An 18,926-nucleotide genomic window follows, 5' to 3' on the forward strand; every position below is an offset into this window, starting at 1 on the left:
TAACAGGTCTTATCCTAAGGCCCAAGGATTTCCTTAGTCCATAACATGTTTCCAATTGGCCCATTAAGGCCTATAACAACTTAGTTCAATAAGTGACCCAATAAGAACCCAATTCCAATTAGGGTTTTTCACATAAAATGTCAATTAGGGTTAAGTGTTCCTACTTAACCCATTAAGAACTTAACCCATTAACTCCAATATATCCTTTAAGTTAATTTGCCAATGTTGTTAATTAATATTTTAAGTTTATTAAATAATTCCCGAGCGTTTCCCGATTAACACCAAAATTAGGGTTTCATGGCATTTGGGTTTCCATCCCAATACTAGCCCATTAATCACATGTTTGGGCTTTTATGTCAATTAGGGCCTCATTAGGCCCACTGGGGTTTTACTATCACTAGGCCCAGTAGGGTTTCAAGCTTCCAAACTAATCAAATACAACAATGTAAAGCACACTGCCACCCGACACGGCGGCCAGTGGCGACAACCACCACCCTTCAGTGGTGGTTTTAGGGCTTCTTTTCATTATTCTAATCACCGGTTACAAAGTTACAATGCAAAATACCAAATTCACACACTCACACACGCATTAAAATACACATACACGGCGGAACATGGTGGCAGTGGCTATCCTCGGTTTTTCGACTAGACATACACACCCATGACATACATGCGTATCAGAAATAGAAACACACCCATACACCTATGCTCGAAAAAATGGACGCAACCACCCACCTGGTGGTGTGCGGTGACGACAGCAACATCCATAGAGGTGGCTTAAGGCGGTAATGGCGGCGTTGCAGCAATAAACTGGAGAAGAGGAAGGTTTCGCGACATCACAACCATGTTCCAGCTTCCCCGACATCCTCAGTGTTCTTTCCGTCTCTTTACGCTCTTCGCCGGCAGCGGATGCAACAGTGGCGGCGCTATGACGACTTTAATGTAACAATTGAAAGACCTAGCCGTTCACGGTCCACACGTCATCGTTCGAGGTTTTCGGTGTACACAGCGCCTCCGGTAGTAGAGCAATAGTGGTGACGTTTCATTGACTAGGCAGTAAGCGGGACGATGGTTGTCGGCCTTGATGATCGGTGGCTGAGGAGGCTCCAATGGTGGTGGCCGCTACTGGAAATGAAGAGGGAGGTATAAGGACGGTGACAGGTGTAAAGGGTTTGCTAAGGTTAGGGTTTGATCGGTGGTTACGGGTTTATATACCCTGATCCCATAAACATGTTGCCATAATGGTAGGATTGGTCCCTTCCCCATCTAAAGCTTTGCAAACCAACTCCAAAATTTACTCTTTATACCCCTGCTCCTCTAATTCTTTTCATTTTAAGTCTAAATTTTACCTTTTTAACCCAACCTCCTGAACTCCTTTACAAATCAAGTCTAATATTTACCAAATAGCCCATTAGCCTCCAAAATCTTTTCAAAATAAATCCCAAAGTTACTTTTTAACCCCTGAATAATCTGATTTATAACCTTTGGCTTCCCAAGGCTAACACCACACTAAATAATATGAATTTATGTCAACTATTCGTTCATCAAATTTTATCTATTTATTTATTAAATAAACATATATAAATGCTTTTACAAGACATCAAAGCACCCCATTGACTCTTTAAAATCAGAAAACATAAAGTTAGGACAACACATAAATTGTTCGTAGCAAATTTCAAAACTTCAACACTTAAGAGAATTATAGGATAAATTATGGTCCTTATGGATTGGAGTAATATACTTATGAGAATTATAAGATAAATTACACGAATAGTCCTTATGGATTAGGGTAATATGCTGATTGATACCTAACAAAGTTTTTTAACTCAAAAATCCTTATTGTTTGCTTTGATAATACATAAATCGGTTTATTTATGGCAATTTTCAAAACTCCAACACTTTAGAGAATTATAGGATAAATTACACGAATGGTCCCTATGGATTGAGATAACCTGTATGATTGATACCTAACAATGTTTTTAACTTAAAAAGCCATATTGTTTGTTTTTATTTTAGAGTAAATCCCACTAAACATAAAATGGCATTTATATCTTTTTTTAAAATTATTTGATTAAAAAAAGATTTTGAAAAAAAACATGAGTCCCACCCTCTACTTTTTATCAAATAGATTATTCCTTATCCTCTACACTTAACAACCTTAATCAGACCATCAAACCGACTGCTGTCGGAAACCTCCTAAAAGTCACCACTACCACCAAAAACTTCTCCAAATCCACCGTTAACCGACGACCATGCGTCACCACCTCTATATACTGCTGGAAGCCTCTCTTAAGCTAACATCAAGTGTCAATTTGCAACTAAAGCCACCATCAATCATCGACACCCACCACCACATTTCTTCTCCATCGAAAACCTCTCTAAAACCACCACCGAGCATCGATTTGGACTTTAAAGGCATCATCTGACAATTTTTTTGTGGCTACCTCTAGCTCACAGAGCATATACCACCGCCAGCACCCTAAATGTGACACATATAACAAAGACAAACCACCACTACCACCACTCGATTACAGATCGGAGAAAATAATAGTGTTCCGATTTCACTATATCGACTTAGATCTCTGCAACTTGATACTGCATGGGTTAAGGTGTATATTGGAGTTGAGAAAGAGATAAAAGAGATTAAAGAAGCTTGATGGTGGTGTGTTTATCAGAGTTGATATATATATATATATATATATATATATATATATATATATATAGAGAGAGAGAGAGAGGGAGAGGGAGAGTGAGGGAGAGGGGGAGAGAGAGAAGGGGAGAAAGAAGAATGTTTTTGGTTAGTTAGAAACATCCAAGGCAACGTCAAAGATTTGAAAGTTCTTTCCTTCTTTGTCGAGATGAGAGATTAGTAGAGTTTAGAAAAAGAAATAGATTGTATCATAAAAATAAGGTAGGTCGGGGTGGGTGTAGGTTGTTTGGGTCTAATTTGATGTTGCAGGTTTATCGGTGAATTTTTCCGACCAAACCAATTATTAGGGGGAAGAAAAGATATGGGAGTGGAGGCATAATCGATGTAAGTTAGTTGTAAAGTGGATGAAGCGGGTGGGTGGTGAAGACTAAAGAGGAAAGACGAAGGAGGAAGGAGAGGGACCCACATATTATGTTAATATTTTTAATAAACTAATAATATAAAAAATTAAAACAAAATTAATACAGGTACATTATTCTTTTTACATCGGATCTAAATCGAAACAAATCCGAACAATAGAGACCTTCTAAATTGAAATTTTTTGTTAGGGACTAACCATGCATATTATCTCAAACCACAGGGACTATTGTGTATTTTACCCTAAATTATATTAACGATAAGTGGAACTAAAGTCAAAAGTTTTGCCGGTTATAATGAGGAAAACATCATTGGACACGTAAGCTTCTCAACGATGGCGGGCTCCAGCCCAAATTGTTCAAGTTCAACCTTCCGCAGAATAGAAGCCATCATTGAAATTGTACTGGAATATCGTATATACTTTTCTCCCTTCGACAAAATTCCTTTTTATCCCTTAATCTCTTTCAATCATCAAAAATTTGGATGCATTAATCTGCCATTTTCCCAACCCTAGTGGCGCTTTGGACCATCTTTGTCGTTGTTTGCTACAGTCATGGAGCTTTTTCAAGAGTTGCTGTTTACAATCTCTTTCTCTCTCATAGTCTCCTTGTTAATCGCAAAGCTGTTTTCAATGTCATCAAGTTGTGATGATGGGGCTTCAACCTTATCGAAAAGCGTTGAAGAAAAGATCGAGAGGGAATGGGTTGTTTGTGATTCTGAGAAAGAGGAGAAATCTGGGTACTTTGAAGATGCTGTGAGAGTTAGCGAAGATGTTCTTTTCGGATATGCAGAAGCTGAATTCTTAACAGAGTATGTGATCGATGACCCGAAAAGTGTCGGTGGCGTCGGTGAGAGCTACGTGTTCGACGAAAGTCCTGAGAGAACCGAATCTAAAGATGCTGCTGCTTATTCGGTGAAAAGCGATGAGGGTAATGTGGTGGATCCTGTTTTGGCTAGTGATATGGGATCATCAATACAAGAAGATTGTGTGAAATCCATTGAAGCACTACATGAATCATCTTCCTCCGTTGACGAGAATTATATGTTCGACGAAAGTCCTCAGAGAGCCAAATCCAAACAAGATGCTGTTTATAAAAGTGGTGAGGGTAATGTGGTGGATCCTGATACGCGATCAACAACAGAAGAAGACACTATGAAGTCCATTGAAGAACAGCAAGAATCATCTAGCGCCGCTGATGTGCGCTATGTGTTCGACGAAACTCCTCAGAGAACCAAATCCGAAGACGACGCTGTTTATTCGGTTAAGCCTGTTTTCGCCAGCGACATCTCATCATCAACACAAGAAGATTGCATCAAAACTATTGAAGAACACCATGAATCATCTGCCATTGATGTTGGCGAAGTGAAGCTTGAGGAGAGAGAAGGGGTTTTTGACGATGATTGGCAGGGAATTGAGACAACAGAATTGGAAAGAAGATTCGGTGCTGCTGTGGCGTTTTTGGGATCCAAAATTGATAGGTTAAATTTGATTGATAATGAAGTGAAGATGCAGTTTTATGGGCTTCATAGAGTCGCCATTGAAGGACCTTGCTTTGAATCCCAACCCATGGCTCTCAAAGTCTCTGCTCGTGCTAACTGGTATAAATTATAATCAACAATTTACCACATTCTTTTTTTCTCTTTTATTATTATTATTATTATTATTATTATTATTTTTCTATAATTGTTAACATATCAAGATTTAATAAAACATTTTAGGAACGCATGGAAACGTTTAGAGAATTTAGGGAGAGAGGATGCAATGGAACAATACATTGCTCTTCTTTCTCAACACATTCCCGATTGGATGGGAACTCATGTTTGTGTAAGAAAATCCAAAATCTGTTAATAATTTATAAAAATCTTTTATTATGTCATTGAGAAATTAACTTTTATTTATTTATTTATTGTTATGCATAATTGTTTAGGAAGATGATAGTGTGCAATGACATGGAGTTGTTTTATGGGTGGATCTCGGCTCCTTGGCAATATCTCTCTCTCTCACATTATTCGATCTAATTGGAAGAAGATGAGTTACCTTATTTCATCAATAGTCGAGTGATAATAATAAATGTTTATTTGTAAATAATGAACTTGTTATGTTTGCGTTTAATTTAGTGTTATTGTAAGTATTATTGTTGATGGTGCTCATGTTCAATAGAAAATGCTCCCTTTGCTTTATCTGATTTACATCTAATATAATGCTTTTGGGACAAAAAATGTTGACTAGCTTTTGGTTTTTTGGATGAATAACATTATGTTTGAGCTTTTGTAGGTTGTAATGAACATAATATGTTTATTAAGCTGTTTTTTGGGTAAAATACAGAAAAACACAACCTTTTATCTACCAGGAAAAACTCTTACATTTTGTTTATATACAAAAAAACTCTTACGTTTTTTGTTACTCTTCACATTAACTCAAGTATTCTGTTTTTTAAAGAAATTTTCAATTGGTTTGTGACATGATATTTATATTTTTTTATTTTAGGTTAATATAAAAACATAAATAAGTAGAGTTGTCTCTTGTATAAGGTAAACATGAAAAATAGACTATTACTTGACAAACATTTACTCCATAAAAAATAAGTGATATCGTTTATTTTTTTCTTTGTCAACTTAAAAACGAACACGATAAATGTCATGCCACAAAATGATCGGTAATTTTCTTAAAAAAATAGATATTTGAGTAAATTTGAATGGACAATGACACGTATGCCCTATTAAGTTTCATAAAAGCTCCCAAATTTACATAAAAAAAACCGGTTATGCCCAAAATCGTTTGTTTTTTTACCACAAATACCTAACATTTGCTCCTCATGTTTCATTTCAATGTTTTTTACCGGTTCCCCTTAAACAACCGGTTACTTTCCCCTTTTTAACCCCCAAACATAAACTTCTTCCGTTAACATCGATCCAAAATCTTTCCCTCCCCTGTCTTCTATTCTCTCCCTCGTCTTCTACCAAAAGTATCTGTAAGATGTCGACTTCGTCTGCCAAATCAAGCTTCCAAGGTGGTCCAACATTGAGAAAGAAAAGAATAGTTAGATGTGGATGTGGAGATGTGTGCAAGGTATCTGTTGCTCGAACACCTAATAATTATGGAAAGAAGTTTTACGGGTGCCCTAATTACAAGGTAAACAATTTGCCCTAATTTGTAAATTTCTTGAGAAACCTTGAAATGGTACAATGAAGAAACCTTGAGAAACCTTGAAACAATTTGCCATAATTTGTAAATTTGCCCTAATTTGTATGTAATTCATACAAATTATTGTTTTTTTCTAGGTGGAAGAAGAGGATTGTGGTTTTTTCAAATGGTACAATGAAGAAGATGGTCACATTATCGACCCAACTCACACAAAGCAGAAGCAAGGTTAGGGGCAGGGGCAGGGGCATGGACAGTTGAAGACTTTGGTAGAAATAATTGTAGGTCTTTTGGTTCTTATTTTTGTAATGGTGACAATAGTTGTTTTGAAGATGTAAATCATTTTGGATTGGCTTTTGGTAGAATGTTTGGGTTGACTTGGCTTTTGGTTTTTAGTTGCAAATGGAAGTACAATGTTGAAGTTGGCTAGTAACTGTTGTTTTGGATGAAGATTAAATAGCTAAATGGTATATGGTTCATAACATACATTAAATTGCTAAATGGTAAAGTACAATGCTAAAATTGGCTAATTGTAGTTACAAATGATACCTAATATATATGCCAATGGTATGGATCATACAAAATATTTGTGAAATGAAAATGGTAAAGTACAATGAAATGGTACAATGCTGTGAAATGGTAAAATAGAAATTATCTGTGAAATGTAAATGGTAAACATAACAAACATATGGTTCATAATATACATTAAATTGCTAAATGGTAAAGTACAATGCTAAAATTGGCTAACTGGTAAAGTACAATTGATACATAATATATATGCCAATGGTATGGATCATACAAAATATTTGTGAAATGCAAATGGTAAAGTACAATGAAATGGTACAATGCTGTGAAATGGTAAAATAGAAATTATCTGTGAAATGTAAATGGTAAACATAACAAACGTATGGTTCATAATATACATTAAATTGCTAAATGGTAAAGTAAAATGCTAAAATTGGCTAACTGTAGTTACAAATGATACATAATATATATGTCAATGGTATGGATCAAAAAAACATAGTATAAAATAACAAACATAACAAACATATTATAACCATAATGAGGGGAATCATTACATCATATTCATGTACCAATACAAAAGATTGCAAAAGATCAACTAACATGTACCATCCATCCATTTGTACCAAATTGCCAAAAATATATCCCAAAAAGGCAACCCAAAAGGTACATGAGAACAAGTGGATGAAAGGTACACTTAGTGGGTGTATAAACTAACATGTACAAAATGTACCAAAAAGGGCTTCCTGTGCAAATGCCCAAGTATACCATTCCCACCTAAATCCCCCATATACATAACTAACTACTCCAGATTCACTGGATTTGAACATGTGGAACCACCCCCATCTTTATCAAAAACTGCCTTTTTAAGCTTTAGTTTAGTTATCCTCTCTGATTGCTTTCTTTTCCTTGTCTTAGGCACTATCAGAACATCACCAGCAGCCACATTCCCATCATCAGCAACCTCATTATTTAGAACATCACCAGCAGCCTCATTCCCATGATTAACACCTTCACCTTCAATCACATCACCATCATCTTGATTTTCAACACCTTGACCTTCACATTCAATCACACCACCATCATTCCCATGATTAACACCTTCACCTTCAATCACATCACCATCATCTTGATTTTCAACACCTTCACCTTCACCTTCAATCACACCACCATCATTTACAAAGTCAGCTTCACCTTTATCAACATCAAGCTCATCCTCATTTAAGTCCTGATGCAAGAAATAACAAGGTTAATAAATAACATATATTTAAAATTACAAGGTTAATAAATTACCATCTCAGCTGGTGGAGTGTCATCAAGTTCAATTTCCAACCACCCCATGCTTTCAATTTCACCCATGGAATATCCTGCTTCAAGTAAATTTGCTATGTCTTCAACACTTATCTTCATTTTATCTGGGAGAACATCTGATGCATGTCCTTCAGTGAATTTAGGTTCTACACCACCTTCATTCACCAATGGAACATCAGATGCATATGATGCATTTCCAGAACCAAGAATTTGATCAATTGCATCTCCAACTTCATCAAGACTTTGTTTTAGATCTTGGGCAACCTTTACTGTAACATTAACTACTTCTTCTTCTATCACCATAATGTCATCTTCCTATTGTATCACCTCATTCACCAAAGGAACATCATTAACAGTAGGAAGTTGTATCACCTCATTCACAACTGGAACTTGGTTATTGACCAAATGAACTTCTTTAAAAATTGGCTCTGGCACCTTCACTGACACCTCAGTTTCTTCCTCTTCTATCATCTCATTCACCAAAGGAACATCATTAAGAGCAGCAGCTTGAGCAACCTCATTTAGAACCTGGTTGTTGACTTCATCCTGAAATTTGGTTGTTGACTTCCTATTTGGCCTTCTTATACCCAATTTCTTCCTTCTAACATCTGGGACAGTTACTTCACTTGAAATTTCACCAACTCTGAAACTTGGGCCTCTTAAACCTAATTTCCTCATTTTCTTGCTAGTGTTAGAACTTGAAGCATGCAGACTGCCCTGTTGACTTGCTTGTTGACTAGGTTGAGTGGTTATAGTTGATGTCACAAGTGGTTGACTGCCCTATTGACTTGCTTGTTGACTAGATTGAGTGGGTACAGAAACAATTGGATTGGATCCAGCTACATCACATTTCCTAGGCCTCCCAATCTTCTTTGGTGGCATAGGAACTGGTACCTTTTTTTTTTCATTCTTGCAGCCTTTTTTATTATGCCCATACTCAAGACAATTAGCACATCCCACTGTCCTTGGGGGTTTCACCCTTGAAATGGAACTAATCTTACTCTCTTTCTCACTTGCATGCCTCCATCTTTTGGTTTTGGGCCTACTAGGCATTTTCCTACCAACAGGTGGCAAAGGCTTGTTGTATCCAGTTAGAGGCCACATATTACTCCCATTCACAGGACTGATGTTTGTTGAGTAGCATTCCTTGAATTTAGTCACTGAAAAGTAGTCACTAATATATCCATCTGGAGTTTGATGGATATAATTAATGGCTGCTATGGCATGGACACAAGGGATTCCAGACAAATCCCATAATCTGCAAGAACAAATCCTACCATCCAAATCTACCTTGTAACTAGTACATGCTCTTCTCACTTCAAATACATTTCCTAAGCTATGCACTACTAACCAAAGCCTGCATGAAGACAAATGAGTATGTATTAGTCATTATATATCAACTATAATGACAATTAGACAAAGAAACAATTATTTTGTGTCTTACCTAAAGTTCTTTCCAAAAAGATTCATCTTCTTAATCACCTCTGGACATATATTACCTTTCCATTTACTGCATTTATCATTCATAAAGGAAAACCTGTCCATTATGTATATCCTTATCTCTTCAAGCATTGTAATCAAAGGTTTTTTCCTAGCTTCTTCAATTATGGAGTTGAAACACTCTGAAATACCATTCTCCACTGCCTCACAAGCAAACCCTAGACTCATGTAAGCTCTGCACCATGTTTTGGGTTCTTTTGACATTAGATACTCATATGTAGGGCTTATGGTCTTTATTTTTTCCATGTTTCTCAAGAAGTCACCTTCAACACAACTCATTGCACAAGCCCAGAATAGCTTCTTCAACTCCAATCTAGAGAAAGCTTTATTAAAATTTGCATAAATGTGTCTAGCACATTGCCTGTGCTCCACATGTGGCAAAATAACCTTAACAGATTCAAGCAAACCCTATGAACAGACATATTATCTTAGTATTTATAACCATATTGAAATAATCAAATTGAAGTATACTAGAATTATAAGGGAACTTACTTTATGTTGATCAGAAATAACAACCAAATCTACACCAGTACCAAGGTCAAGATCATCCTTCAGAAGCTCCAGAAACTAGATCCAATTATCTTTGCTTTCCACATCAACAACATCCCAAGCTATTGGGAACACTTGGTAATTAGCATCTCTACCTATGGCTGTGAGTAATTCACCTTTTACCTGACCCTTTAGGAAGCATCCATCCAACCCTATTACCTTCCTACACCTTATTTTCCAGCAAACACTTAAAGCCTTGAAACATATGTAAAACCTTTTAAAATAATTCTTATCATCTGGATTGTTAGTAACACCAACTTTGCATGTAGACCCAGGGTTTGATCTCAATAACTCTTGGGCATAATCCCAAATTCTTGCATAGTGTTCATTTAATTTACCCTCAATCAGTTCTTTTGCCCACTGTTTTGCCCTTCTAACCTGTCCTATAGATACCACACATCTATATCTTTGTTTGATGTCACTGATCATCTCCCTAAGTTTAACTTTGGGCTTATTTGCTATCTCAGTTACATAGTGTCTTCCAATCCATTCCGGATTAACAATAGACCCAAATTTAAACACTCTAGAACAAAGATGCTTAGAATTCATTGCTTTAACCTGAAAGGTTCTGTCATTGTACATCCATGCTGCATAAAGTCTAAAAGGGCATTTATTATCTCCATGTCTCTTACCACATCTTGCAACAATTCTTCTATTGTCACTCTTCTGAAAGTATATTTGGTACCCTCCATTTACTGCATAGTTTGTCACACAGAATTTCAGTTGTGCAGGTGATTCGAACACGTCCCCTAACTTAGGTTCCATCTTATCCCACCTAACATTTGGATTGTGTATTCTGTATTTGTTAGTCACTTCTTCCTCTGCCTCCTCATCAATTTGCAAATCATTACCATGGTCCACTCGATCTTTCATCTCATCAGTCATACTTGCATTTCTAATGTTCGCATCACAAAGTAGAATGTTAAGAAAATGATCCTTACATTTATCAAGCCTTGATACAAACTCCTGTCGTGGTTCATGATCCATGTAAATTCCGTGCAGCTCAAAATCCATCTCATTTAACCCAGAAAATGGCTCGTAAATTCCAGCAAATGGGTCGTCGTAACCATCGTCTGAAGAACCCATTTCTAACCCCTACACAATCGCAACCATTATCATGAAAAGTAAGGACTTAATAGAGATGATTTCTCGTAAAAAACATGATCAGACCGTAATTTCTTACCTCTTGAAAACCCTAGCTTCAGACAATGAGAATGCTTCACCAAAATAGGAGGGTGGAGAGTGTTAACGGAGGACAAACATAGGAGACGGGCAAATGTTACCGGTTGCAAATGGGGAAGTAACCGGTTGTTTAAGGGGAACCGGTAAAAAACATTGAAATGAAACATGAGGGGCAAATGTTAGGCATTTGTGGTAAAAAAAAAAAACGATTTTGGGCATAACCGTTTTTTTTTATGTAAATTTGGGGGCTTTTATGACAAAAAGCCCTTTACTCTTTTAATCATTTAACTTTTTTCGTGGTTTTATGTGGAAACCAAGTCCTTTAGTCCTATTTACTTGTTTTAGTTGGTTTATAGGATATATTGACAAAAATTAGGGTCTCTCAGTCTCTCAATTGAATAGTTGTTACCTAGAAACCAATCACCACCCGCATTTTCCTTTCTTCACCACCAACATTTTCTACGAGTCATTATTACATTTTATCCAAGATCTGAAGAAGAAAATCACACCCAAATTTGGAACAAAATCAACCTTGTTCCCTTAAAAAGTGATTTAAAAAGTTAAGTGATTAAAAAGTGATTTAAAAAGTTAAGTGACTAAAATGATAAATCTTAGAAACTTCATAAGATCGTATGTGTCATTTTCCCTAAATCTAAAAGGTAATTGAACATGTAAGGGTTTTTCACATATAAATAAAATATAAAAGTTTTTTCTAAAGTTGATAGATAAATGATTATATTTTTCTGCATTTTGCTTTTTTTTTTAATACTCCCAATTTTACACTTTATTATTTACATGGTATTAAAAAACTTAATCTTTTGAATGTCTTTTTATATTATTTTATATATTCCAATTATTTTATAAGTTCATTTTATCAAACCTATAGCTTATTAGCTATTCGTTATTTTTTCAGCAATTAGATAGTTTTTCGATTAACAAGTAGTTTTTCTGTTCAACTAGTCTTGTAATACAGCTTTAATCACATTTAATGTTAAATATTTGCAATCGTATGCCCTAATGAGAACTTAGTGATATCACATTGGATTTTATAAAATTTTAACTTATATTTATAGGTTTGGTTGTGATGTAAAGTTGTATACTTCTAAATTTCTACAGATTTTTTGGTAAAAAAAAGGGATAATGATTTGAAAGGGTAACGAACTTTCGATTTTTGTCACATTTAGTCACTAAACTTTTTTCCGTTATCTATTTGCCATTGAACTATTGAAACTGTTTACATTTTACCCTTATGATCGGCTGTTGCCGGTCATAAGGGTAAAATGTGAGCAGTTTCAATAGTTCAATGGCAAATAGATAACAAAAAAAAGTTTAGTGATTAAATATGAACAAAATCGAAAGTTCGTTTCCCTCTAAAAAGTTCAATTAATAAATGTGAACAAACCTCCTCCTGTATTATGTTTTAGCAAATTATTTATTTTTGTTAAATTGTAGCAACATTTGTTGATGAAGAAATCTATGAAATAAAAAAAAAAACAAAACAAAAACAAAAACAAAAACAAAACCCTGAAAATATATTTAAAAAAAAACAAAAAACCAAAACCGAAATAAAAAACCAATGGTTTGATTTTCCAAAATAAAAAAATCAAAATTTTCAATCTGATTTTGGTTTTACAAAAAAATGAACCATTCTCACTGATGTGAATTATGTAGTTACAACATCGTCTGAACTCGTAATTCATAGTAAGGGGTTAGAGTATCATCACAGGAATACGTAGTTACAACATCGCCTGAACTCGTAATTCATCGCCTACAGGTTATGGGCCTGCTGGTGTTTCCATTGGGTTGTCTAGAATAGTCCGTGGTCGGCATCTATACTCTGGTAGATGACTACATCGCCACATTGCTGGTTAAGGTTATGGTATCTCCTTTCATCCTACATCACATATTCATCATCATCTATTTACCTAATTATCACCACCTTTCTATCATCATCTATCTCTCATCATTTTATTTCATCACACACCAACTATTTTATCTACCCATGTTTCATCTGCAACATATTGGTAGATATAAAATAAATATACCGTTTAAATCTTTTAAAACATGTATAAAATCGTTCATCCAGCATAGACAACAAGTATTCAAATAATATGCACACATAGCATGTAATTTATATAAAATACTTCATATCTATATGTAAGATGAAAGTAACTATATATACCATAAATGCTTCCTAACTTTGAACCCCAAGGTTTACTCTACTAAAGCTTCATATTCTTGGCTCTCTGAACCTAGAAGGGTCCAGATCTATCACACCAAAAAGCTCAAGATAGCTCTTCCTCTCACTCTACACACTCAAGCTTGCTAGGGTTCTCACTTATGAGAAAGGTAGTCGCAAGTGAACGCCATAAGTGCCTTTAAATATGGCTCGAGCCCAAAGATTTAGGGTTTCTGCCAACAGCGCGGACTCGTCGAGTCACCTCACCGACTCGTCGAGTCCATTCATTAATCCGAGTCATCATTCGCGACCTTACTCGACGAGTTGAGGCGTCAACTCGTCGAGTTTCTTTTCTTAACTAAAAAGAAAAATACTTAAATGATGATACCTGGAAATCCGGATGTTACATTTTGTTTTTTTATTTCATAGATTTCCTCATCAACAAATGTTGCTACAATTAAACAAAAATAAATAATTTTACTAAAACATAATACAATAGGAAGTTTGTTCACATTTAGTCATTGAAGTTTTTAGAGGGAAACGAACTTTCGATTTTGTTCACATTTAGTCACTACACTTTTGTTCATTATCTATTTATCACTAAACTATTGAAACTGTTCACATTTTACCCTTATGACCGATAACAACCGGTCATAAGGGTAAAATGTGAACAGTTTTAATAGTTCAATAGCAAATAGATAACAAAAAAAAGTTTAGTAACTAAATGTGACAAAAATTGAAAGTTCGTTACCCTTTCAAGTCATTATCCCTAAAAAAAAATTGTGAAGTTATAAAAATCATTGTTATTAACTTTTTTTTTTTTTGTTAATTGTATACTTCGATAAAGTAAAAAAATGAGTTGAAATTTTGAATATTTTAAGGGTGATATATAAAGCGTTATATGAAAAAGGGGTTAGGGCTTGAAACGAATAAACATTCGGATTTCGGAGTATATTTTTTATAGGCCCAAAATCCGGCACATAATCCATCGGATCTAAGAGATCGGAGTGCGGCTGATGAAATCCGATCACCGGCGACGCCATAGCAGTTGATTTGCTTTGTTTGGATCCTAAGTCGACGATCGACTTGCATTTTTTGTAGTTCAATGGGAGTTGTAATAGAGAGTGAAGTGTGGGAAAACAATCAGCCACTGTCCATATTCATATTCGTATCATGCTTACTCTCAATCGTTTGTTTACCTCAGAATTCGAGCAGGAGTTCCACTGTCTTCGATCAATCACTTCCGTCTTCTTTGCTTCGGTTTCAGAGAAAATTTCTTCTCGTGTTTTGCTCCGCCTCAGGTCAGCAGCTTCCGTTCATTGCCATTATCAGTTCTTCAGTTTGCGTGAATAAAGTAAGTAAACAATTTGAAAGCAAATTGCACTTATAGATGAAACATAGCTAGAATATGATGAGATTAACAATGGATTGATTATCTACGCATGATATATGTTATTATTGATTGTACATTTAACATTCAACTTCATTTAAGTTCATTTTTTAAAAATTTTCCCTAGGTCATTGTGTAAATAATCGAATAATGCTGAAAATTCAGTAATCGATGTTTGTTATTAGAACATTCAGTTAATTGAAGCTGGTTGTGCTACACCTTATACTTATTATTTTAAGATTTCCAACAGTTCTAAGTCTATTTTCTGAGCATTTTTACTTGAAGCTGCTTCAAGCGAGTTGTACACATAACTAAATGCATTTCTTACAGTTTCAAATGCTGGATTGGGTAATGACTCTTTATGTTTGATTCTTTAGTAATGGAAGGCATGTGGTCAGTGTTTGGGGAGTATGAAATGGCGTACTTTGGATTTAACAAGGACCAAATGGTGTCATCTCTCATCATCAGTTTTGCATCTGCACTCTTTGTTGGGACTTTCTTGGGCATGCTATCTGACTTAATGTATGTTTCCTTTCACACCCTTTTTCCTCTTACTCTTTTCTACCTTCAAAGATACTGAATGCAATGCAACAACTTTCTGGTTGGAAAAACTAGTGACATGTGATATAATGCATGTTTTCACAGAGGAAGAAAGAAACTTAGCTTGTTGTTTTGCATCCTCCACCTTTTTGTTGCTATCTTGAAGACAATTTTCTCACATCCAAGCATTTGGTTAGCTAGTGTTTGCCTTTCTTTAGCCACTTCAATTTTTTTATTCAGTTTCGAGACATGGATGGTTGTTGAGCATGACAAGGTCTGTATGCCTTTTCCAATCTCAATATTTATTTTTTTAGTTTCTTCACAACAATCATTCGTATCTTGTTTCTTTTCAATTGCAGCTAGGGCACAGGCTAGATTCATTGAATGAAATGTTCTGGCTTATGACATTTCTTGAGTCTGCATCTTTAATTGGAAGCCAAGTCTTTACAAATTGGTTTATCAGCAATGATTTTGAGAAGAACATGGTTTCACCTTCCACTTTTACTGCATTACTATCACTCATTAGTATCATTTTCATTGCACAAGAATGGAAAGAATCCCCTCCACCTGCAACATTTAAGGAGTATCAAATATCATTCAAAACACATATCTTCTATGGTGAACACTTCATTCCCTCTCTCTTTTCTATGTAAAGATGCATCCTTTTAGGGTTTTAGGTTTTAGGGATATTGATTTCAGTGTAATGTTTTTTTGCAGATAAAAGAATATGGTTATTGGGTTGGGCACAATCTTGTGTTTACTTTTCTGTTGCTGCATTTTGGATATTATGGGCTCCAACTATAGTGGTAAGATACTATGAACTATGATCCTACATCTATTATCTTTTAACATTGATCATGAACTTTACTTTCTTTTATTTCATTTTTCTTATAAATATTATGATGATTCTGAAGAACACTTTTACAAATTGAAAAGCAACAACATACTTACATTTGTTTCTTTATTATAACATCTTCCTTTCATTTCTTTCTATTACATCATTCCACTTCCATTTCTTTCTTATCAAGACATTAAGAATTTGAAAAATCTACAATGTTTTTTTATAGGGTGATGGGAGAGAAGTTAATCTTGGACTGATATACCCTTGTTTACTAGGAGCTAAAATGTTAGGAAGCACAATGTTTCCATGGTTTATAAATGGACCATTATCCATAAGAACTGAAGATTGTCTTGTATACACTTTCATCACATCAGGAGTTATTCTTTCTATTGTAGCTTATGATTATCAGGTATTTATTTATTTATTTTAAATCCTTTTTATTAATGAAATGAAAGTAGAATGCTATTTATATATATAATAAGGAAATAAATGATGAAAAACTTTGTGTAGGAAATTGGAATTCTTGTAGGACTCTTTTGCTTGTTTCATGCATCTATTGGCCTCATTTTACCTTCTTTGGCACGATTGAGAACATTGTAAGTTATTATTTTGATTTTTTTTTTTTTTTTTTTTTTTTTTTTTTTTTTTGTTGTATATTATTACATATACTTTGTACATTATTTTAATCACAATTGATGAATTTTTTATGGGTTAATACTTAATAACAAAAAAAAATGGGAGGGGTGGGGACCACCATTTGATCAAATATTGCCAAACAACCACTTATTTTTTAAAATTGATTTTGTGAAACTATATGTTTTTTGTTTTGAAAAATGCTTATTTTTTGTTTATGTGAAATTACATCAACATTTTGCATAATAACATCATCGTTTTGCAAAAAAGAAAAGAAAAAAGATTCGTTCAAATTTTCTAGTGGGGACTATTTATCATTTAATTTTGCAAAAAAAAGAAATTTTCTGAAATCCATTTTGCAAAATGGATTATTTTATGATAAATGTTAAAAACATGGTCATTTTGTTTAGGTTAATCTCATAAAAGACTTTATATTTTGTGTTTTTTCCAGATTAAACCTCAAATTTATTTTATACTTGAAAAAAACCTTGTATTTTTTCATTTAATTCGTTTTGGCCCTTTTAGTCATTTTTTTTCCAAAAGAAATTGTAAAATGTGAGGGTTTTTTCAAGAAAAACTAAAAAAGTTGAGAGTTTATTTGGAAGCATTTAAAATTTTGAGGGTTTTTTTCGCAAAAAAAAAAAAAAAATACAAAGTTGAGGGCTTTTTCGGAAAAAATGAAAAAATACGTCCCATACATGCAAAAAATAAACTCGAGGTTTAATCCAGAAAAACACAAAATAAAAAATTCTTTTATGAAATTAACCCTTTTGTTTACTCACACCTCTCATTTTAGCTATTATTATTATTATTATTTTTTTAATTTAACCCGTTTTTTATTTACAAAAATAAAACAATTAAAGGTAATAATAAAAGCTCATTAAAACTCAAATAAGATTTTATAATAACAAATATATTTCCAAAAAATACCTAAAATTGGTGTTTAAAAAAAAATACAGTTATGTGCCAAATGAGTTGCGTGGAGGAATGATTACTCTCTCTTTAGCTCCAGCAAATGCTGCAATTCTTTTCTGTCTCATTCAGGTATATTATTTATTATTATTATTTAAATCAAACTTAGTATATTTACTTTTTTATAAAAAACTAATTTATTGATATAAATTATATACGACAGAGGGGTTACAATAAGAGCATTGAGAATTCCACTATTATAGCTTTTGGTGGAATTACTTTATTCTCAGCAGCTGCTTCCATGCATTTCTTAAAACAATCTGGCAAACAATCTCCCCATCAAAACTTCCACAAACATTGAATTCCAATTCCAACCCTTGACTGGAATGGAATTCATGTTTGAAAGGTGTTATTGGGTGAAAAAGATAAGTGTTTATGTTTGATTCTATAGATGAAAATGATGTAGGCAATACGGTTGTAAACGTATATATATATATATATTGGAGTATGTAATTAAAGATTAAGTAAGTTACATTTTTGGTCCCTTGGTTTAGCATTTATTTATGGTTTTGTTCCCTAAACAGCCGGATTGCAATTTTGGTCCTTTTTTTTTTGATGGTTTATAATGATTTTGGTTTATGTTCCAAGTAAATTGATGCGGGTTTAGTTGTGATTTAGAGAAACGAAAAACAAGAACATCCGTGATGTAATGTTAGAAGGATGTAGACATTGTTAAGCAATAGATATTTTTAAGAAATTGGATAAAGGGTAATGTAGTGATTTTAGTTTGAACAAGGACAAAGAGTATTACAAAAACCTTGAACAAATGCTGAAATTGTGAACACTACTTTTTGGAGACCAAAGTTGAAAAAAGAGATAAACTAAAGGATCAATTTGACCACTAAATGAACTTTGGTTTGTAAAATATTTTGGAATGAACTAGAATTATTAAAAGGTTTTGAAATTTGATGGATTTAAAATATGAAAAATAAATTAAATATTGTTATTTCTTTGGTTCATATGAAATTGAAACACCTTTTTTTTTTTATTTTTTTAAATTTATTATGATTATTATTTTTTAGAACAGCTGAATATTAGATTAAAATAAAAAAACTAGCAGAAGAAACTAGGAGATTACTTAAAAAGGTTTACAACCGG

The 18,926-nt window shown here is 34.0% G+C and overlaps 3 protein-coding genes across 4 annotated transcripts; 2 read left to right on the plus strand and 1 right to left on the minus strand.

The window, feature by feature from the left end:
• Nucleotides 1-3,413: 3,413 nt before the first annotated feature.
• LOC145037016 (uncharacterized) lies at nucleotides 3,414-5,248 on the plus strand. Its single transcript, XM_078985561.1, has 3 exons — nucleotides 3,414-4,666; nucleotides 4,787-4,892; nucleotides 4,996-5,248. Exons 1-3 carry the CDS (start codon nucleotides 3,621-3,623, stop codon nucleotides 5,014-5,016), a joined length of 1,173 nt encoding a protein of 390 aa, XP_078841687.1. The 5' UTR covers nucleotides 3,414-3,620; the 3' UTR covers nucleotides 5,017-5,248.
• A 3,574-nt stretch (nucleotides 5,249-8,822) lies between these two features.
• LOC145035791 (uncharacterized) lies at nucleotides 8,823-11,177 on the minus strand. The gene is made up of 4 exons (XM_078984301.1): nucleotides 10,215-11,177; nucleotides 10,035-10,109; nucleotides 9,487-9,950; nucleotides 8,823-9,399 (listed from the first exon to the last, which is right to left on the minus strand). The coding sequence occupies exons 1-4, from the start codon at nucleotides 11,175-11,177 to the stop codon at nucleotides 8,823-8,825; spliced, it is 2,079 nt and encodes a 692-aa protein (XP_078840427.1).
• A 3,197-nt stretch (nucleotides 11,178-14,374) lies between these two features.
• Nucleotides 14,375-18,349, plus strand: LOC145037017 (Major facilitator superfamily protein). Of its 2 annotated transcripts, none has more exons than XM_078985562.1 (9): nucleotides 14,375-14,753; nucleotides 15,220-15,364; nucleotides 15,488-15,656; nucleotides 15,742-16,000; nucleotides 16,100-16,188; nucleotides 16,450-16,632; nucleotides 16,734-16,819; nucleotides 17,816-17,900; nucleotides 17,992-18,349. In XM_078985562.1, the coding sequence occupies exons 1-9, from the start codon at nucleotides 14,558-14,560 to the stop codon at nucleotides 18,127-18,129; spliced, it is 1,350 nt and encodes a 449-aa protein (XP_078841688.1). In that variant the 5' UTR covers nucleotides 14,375-14,557; the 3' UTR covers nucleotides 18,130-18,349. The 2 variants fall into 2 exon arrangements, with proteins under 2 accessions (XP_078841688.1, XP_078841689.1); XM_078985563.1 differs by having other exon boundaries at nucleotides 14,670-14,806.
• Nucleotides 18,350-18,926: the final 577 nt, after the last annotated feature.

The sequence above is a fragment of the Lactuca saligna genome, chromosome 3 (genome assembly GCF_052625555.1).
Source record: "Lactuca saligna cultivar CGN05327 chromosome 3, ASM5262555v1, whole genome shotgun sequence".
Lineage (NCBI taxonomy): Eukaryota > Viridiplantae > Streptophyta > Magnoliopsida > Asterales > Asteraceae > Lactuca > Lactuca saligna.

Coding starts and splice junctions, on each gene's coding strand:
- LOC145037016 (XM_078985561.1), top strand. CDS start 3,621: ATGGAGCTTTTTCAAGAGTTGCTGTTTACAATCTCTTTCTCTCTCATA. Junction 4,667..4,786: donor GTCTCTGCTCGTGCTAACTG/GTATAAATTATA, acceptor AAAACATTTTAG/GAACGCATGGAAACGTTTAG. Junction 4,893..4,995: donor GGATGGGAACTCATGTTTGT/GTAAGAAAATCC, acceptor ATAATTGTTTAG/GAAGATGATAGTGTGCAATG.
- LOC145035791 (XM_078984301.1), bottom strand. CDS start 11,177: ATGGGTTCTTCAGACGATGGTTACGACGACCCATTTGCTGGAATTTAC. Junction 9,951..10,034: donor TTATTTCTGATCAACATAAA/GTAAGTTCCCTT, acceptor GTCTGTTCATAG/GGTTTGCTTGAATCTGTTAA. Junction 9,400..9,486: donor CTTTTTGGAAAGAACTTTAG/GTAAGACACAAA, acceptor GTCTTCATGCAG/GCTTTGGTTAGTAGTGCATA.
- LOC145037017 (XM_078985562.1), top strand. CDS start 14,558: ATGGGAGTTGTAATAGAGAGTGAAGTGTGGGAAAACAATCAGCCACTG. Junction 15,657..15,741: donor TGGTTGTTGAGCATGACAAG/GTCTGTATGCCT, acceptor TTTCAATTGCAG/CTAGGGCACAGGCTAGATTC. Junction 16,820..17,815: donor TTGGCACGATTGAGAACATT/GTAAGTTATTAT, acceptor AAAAAAATACAG/TTATGTGCCAAATGAGTTGC.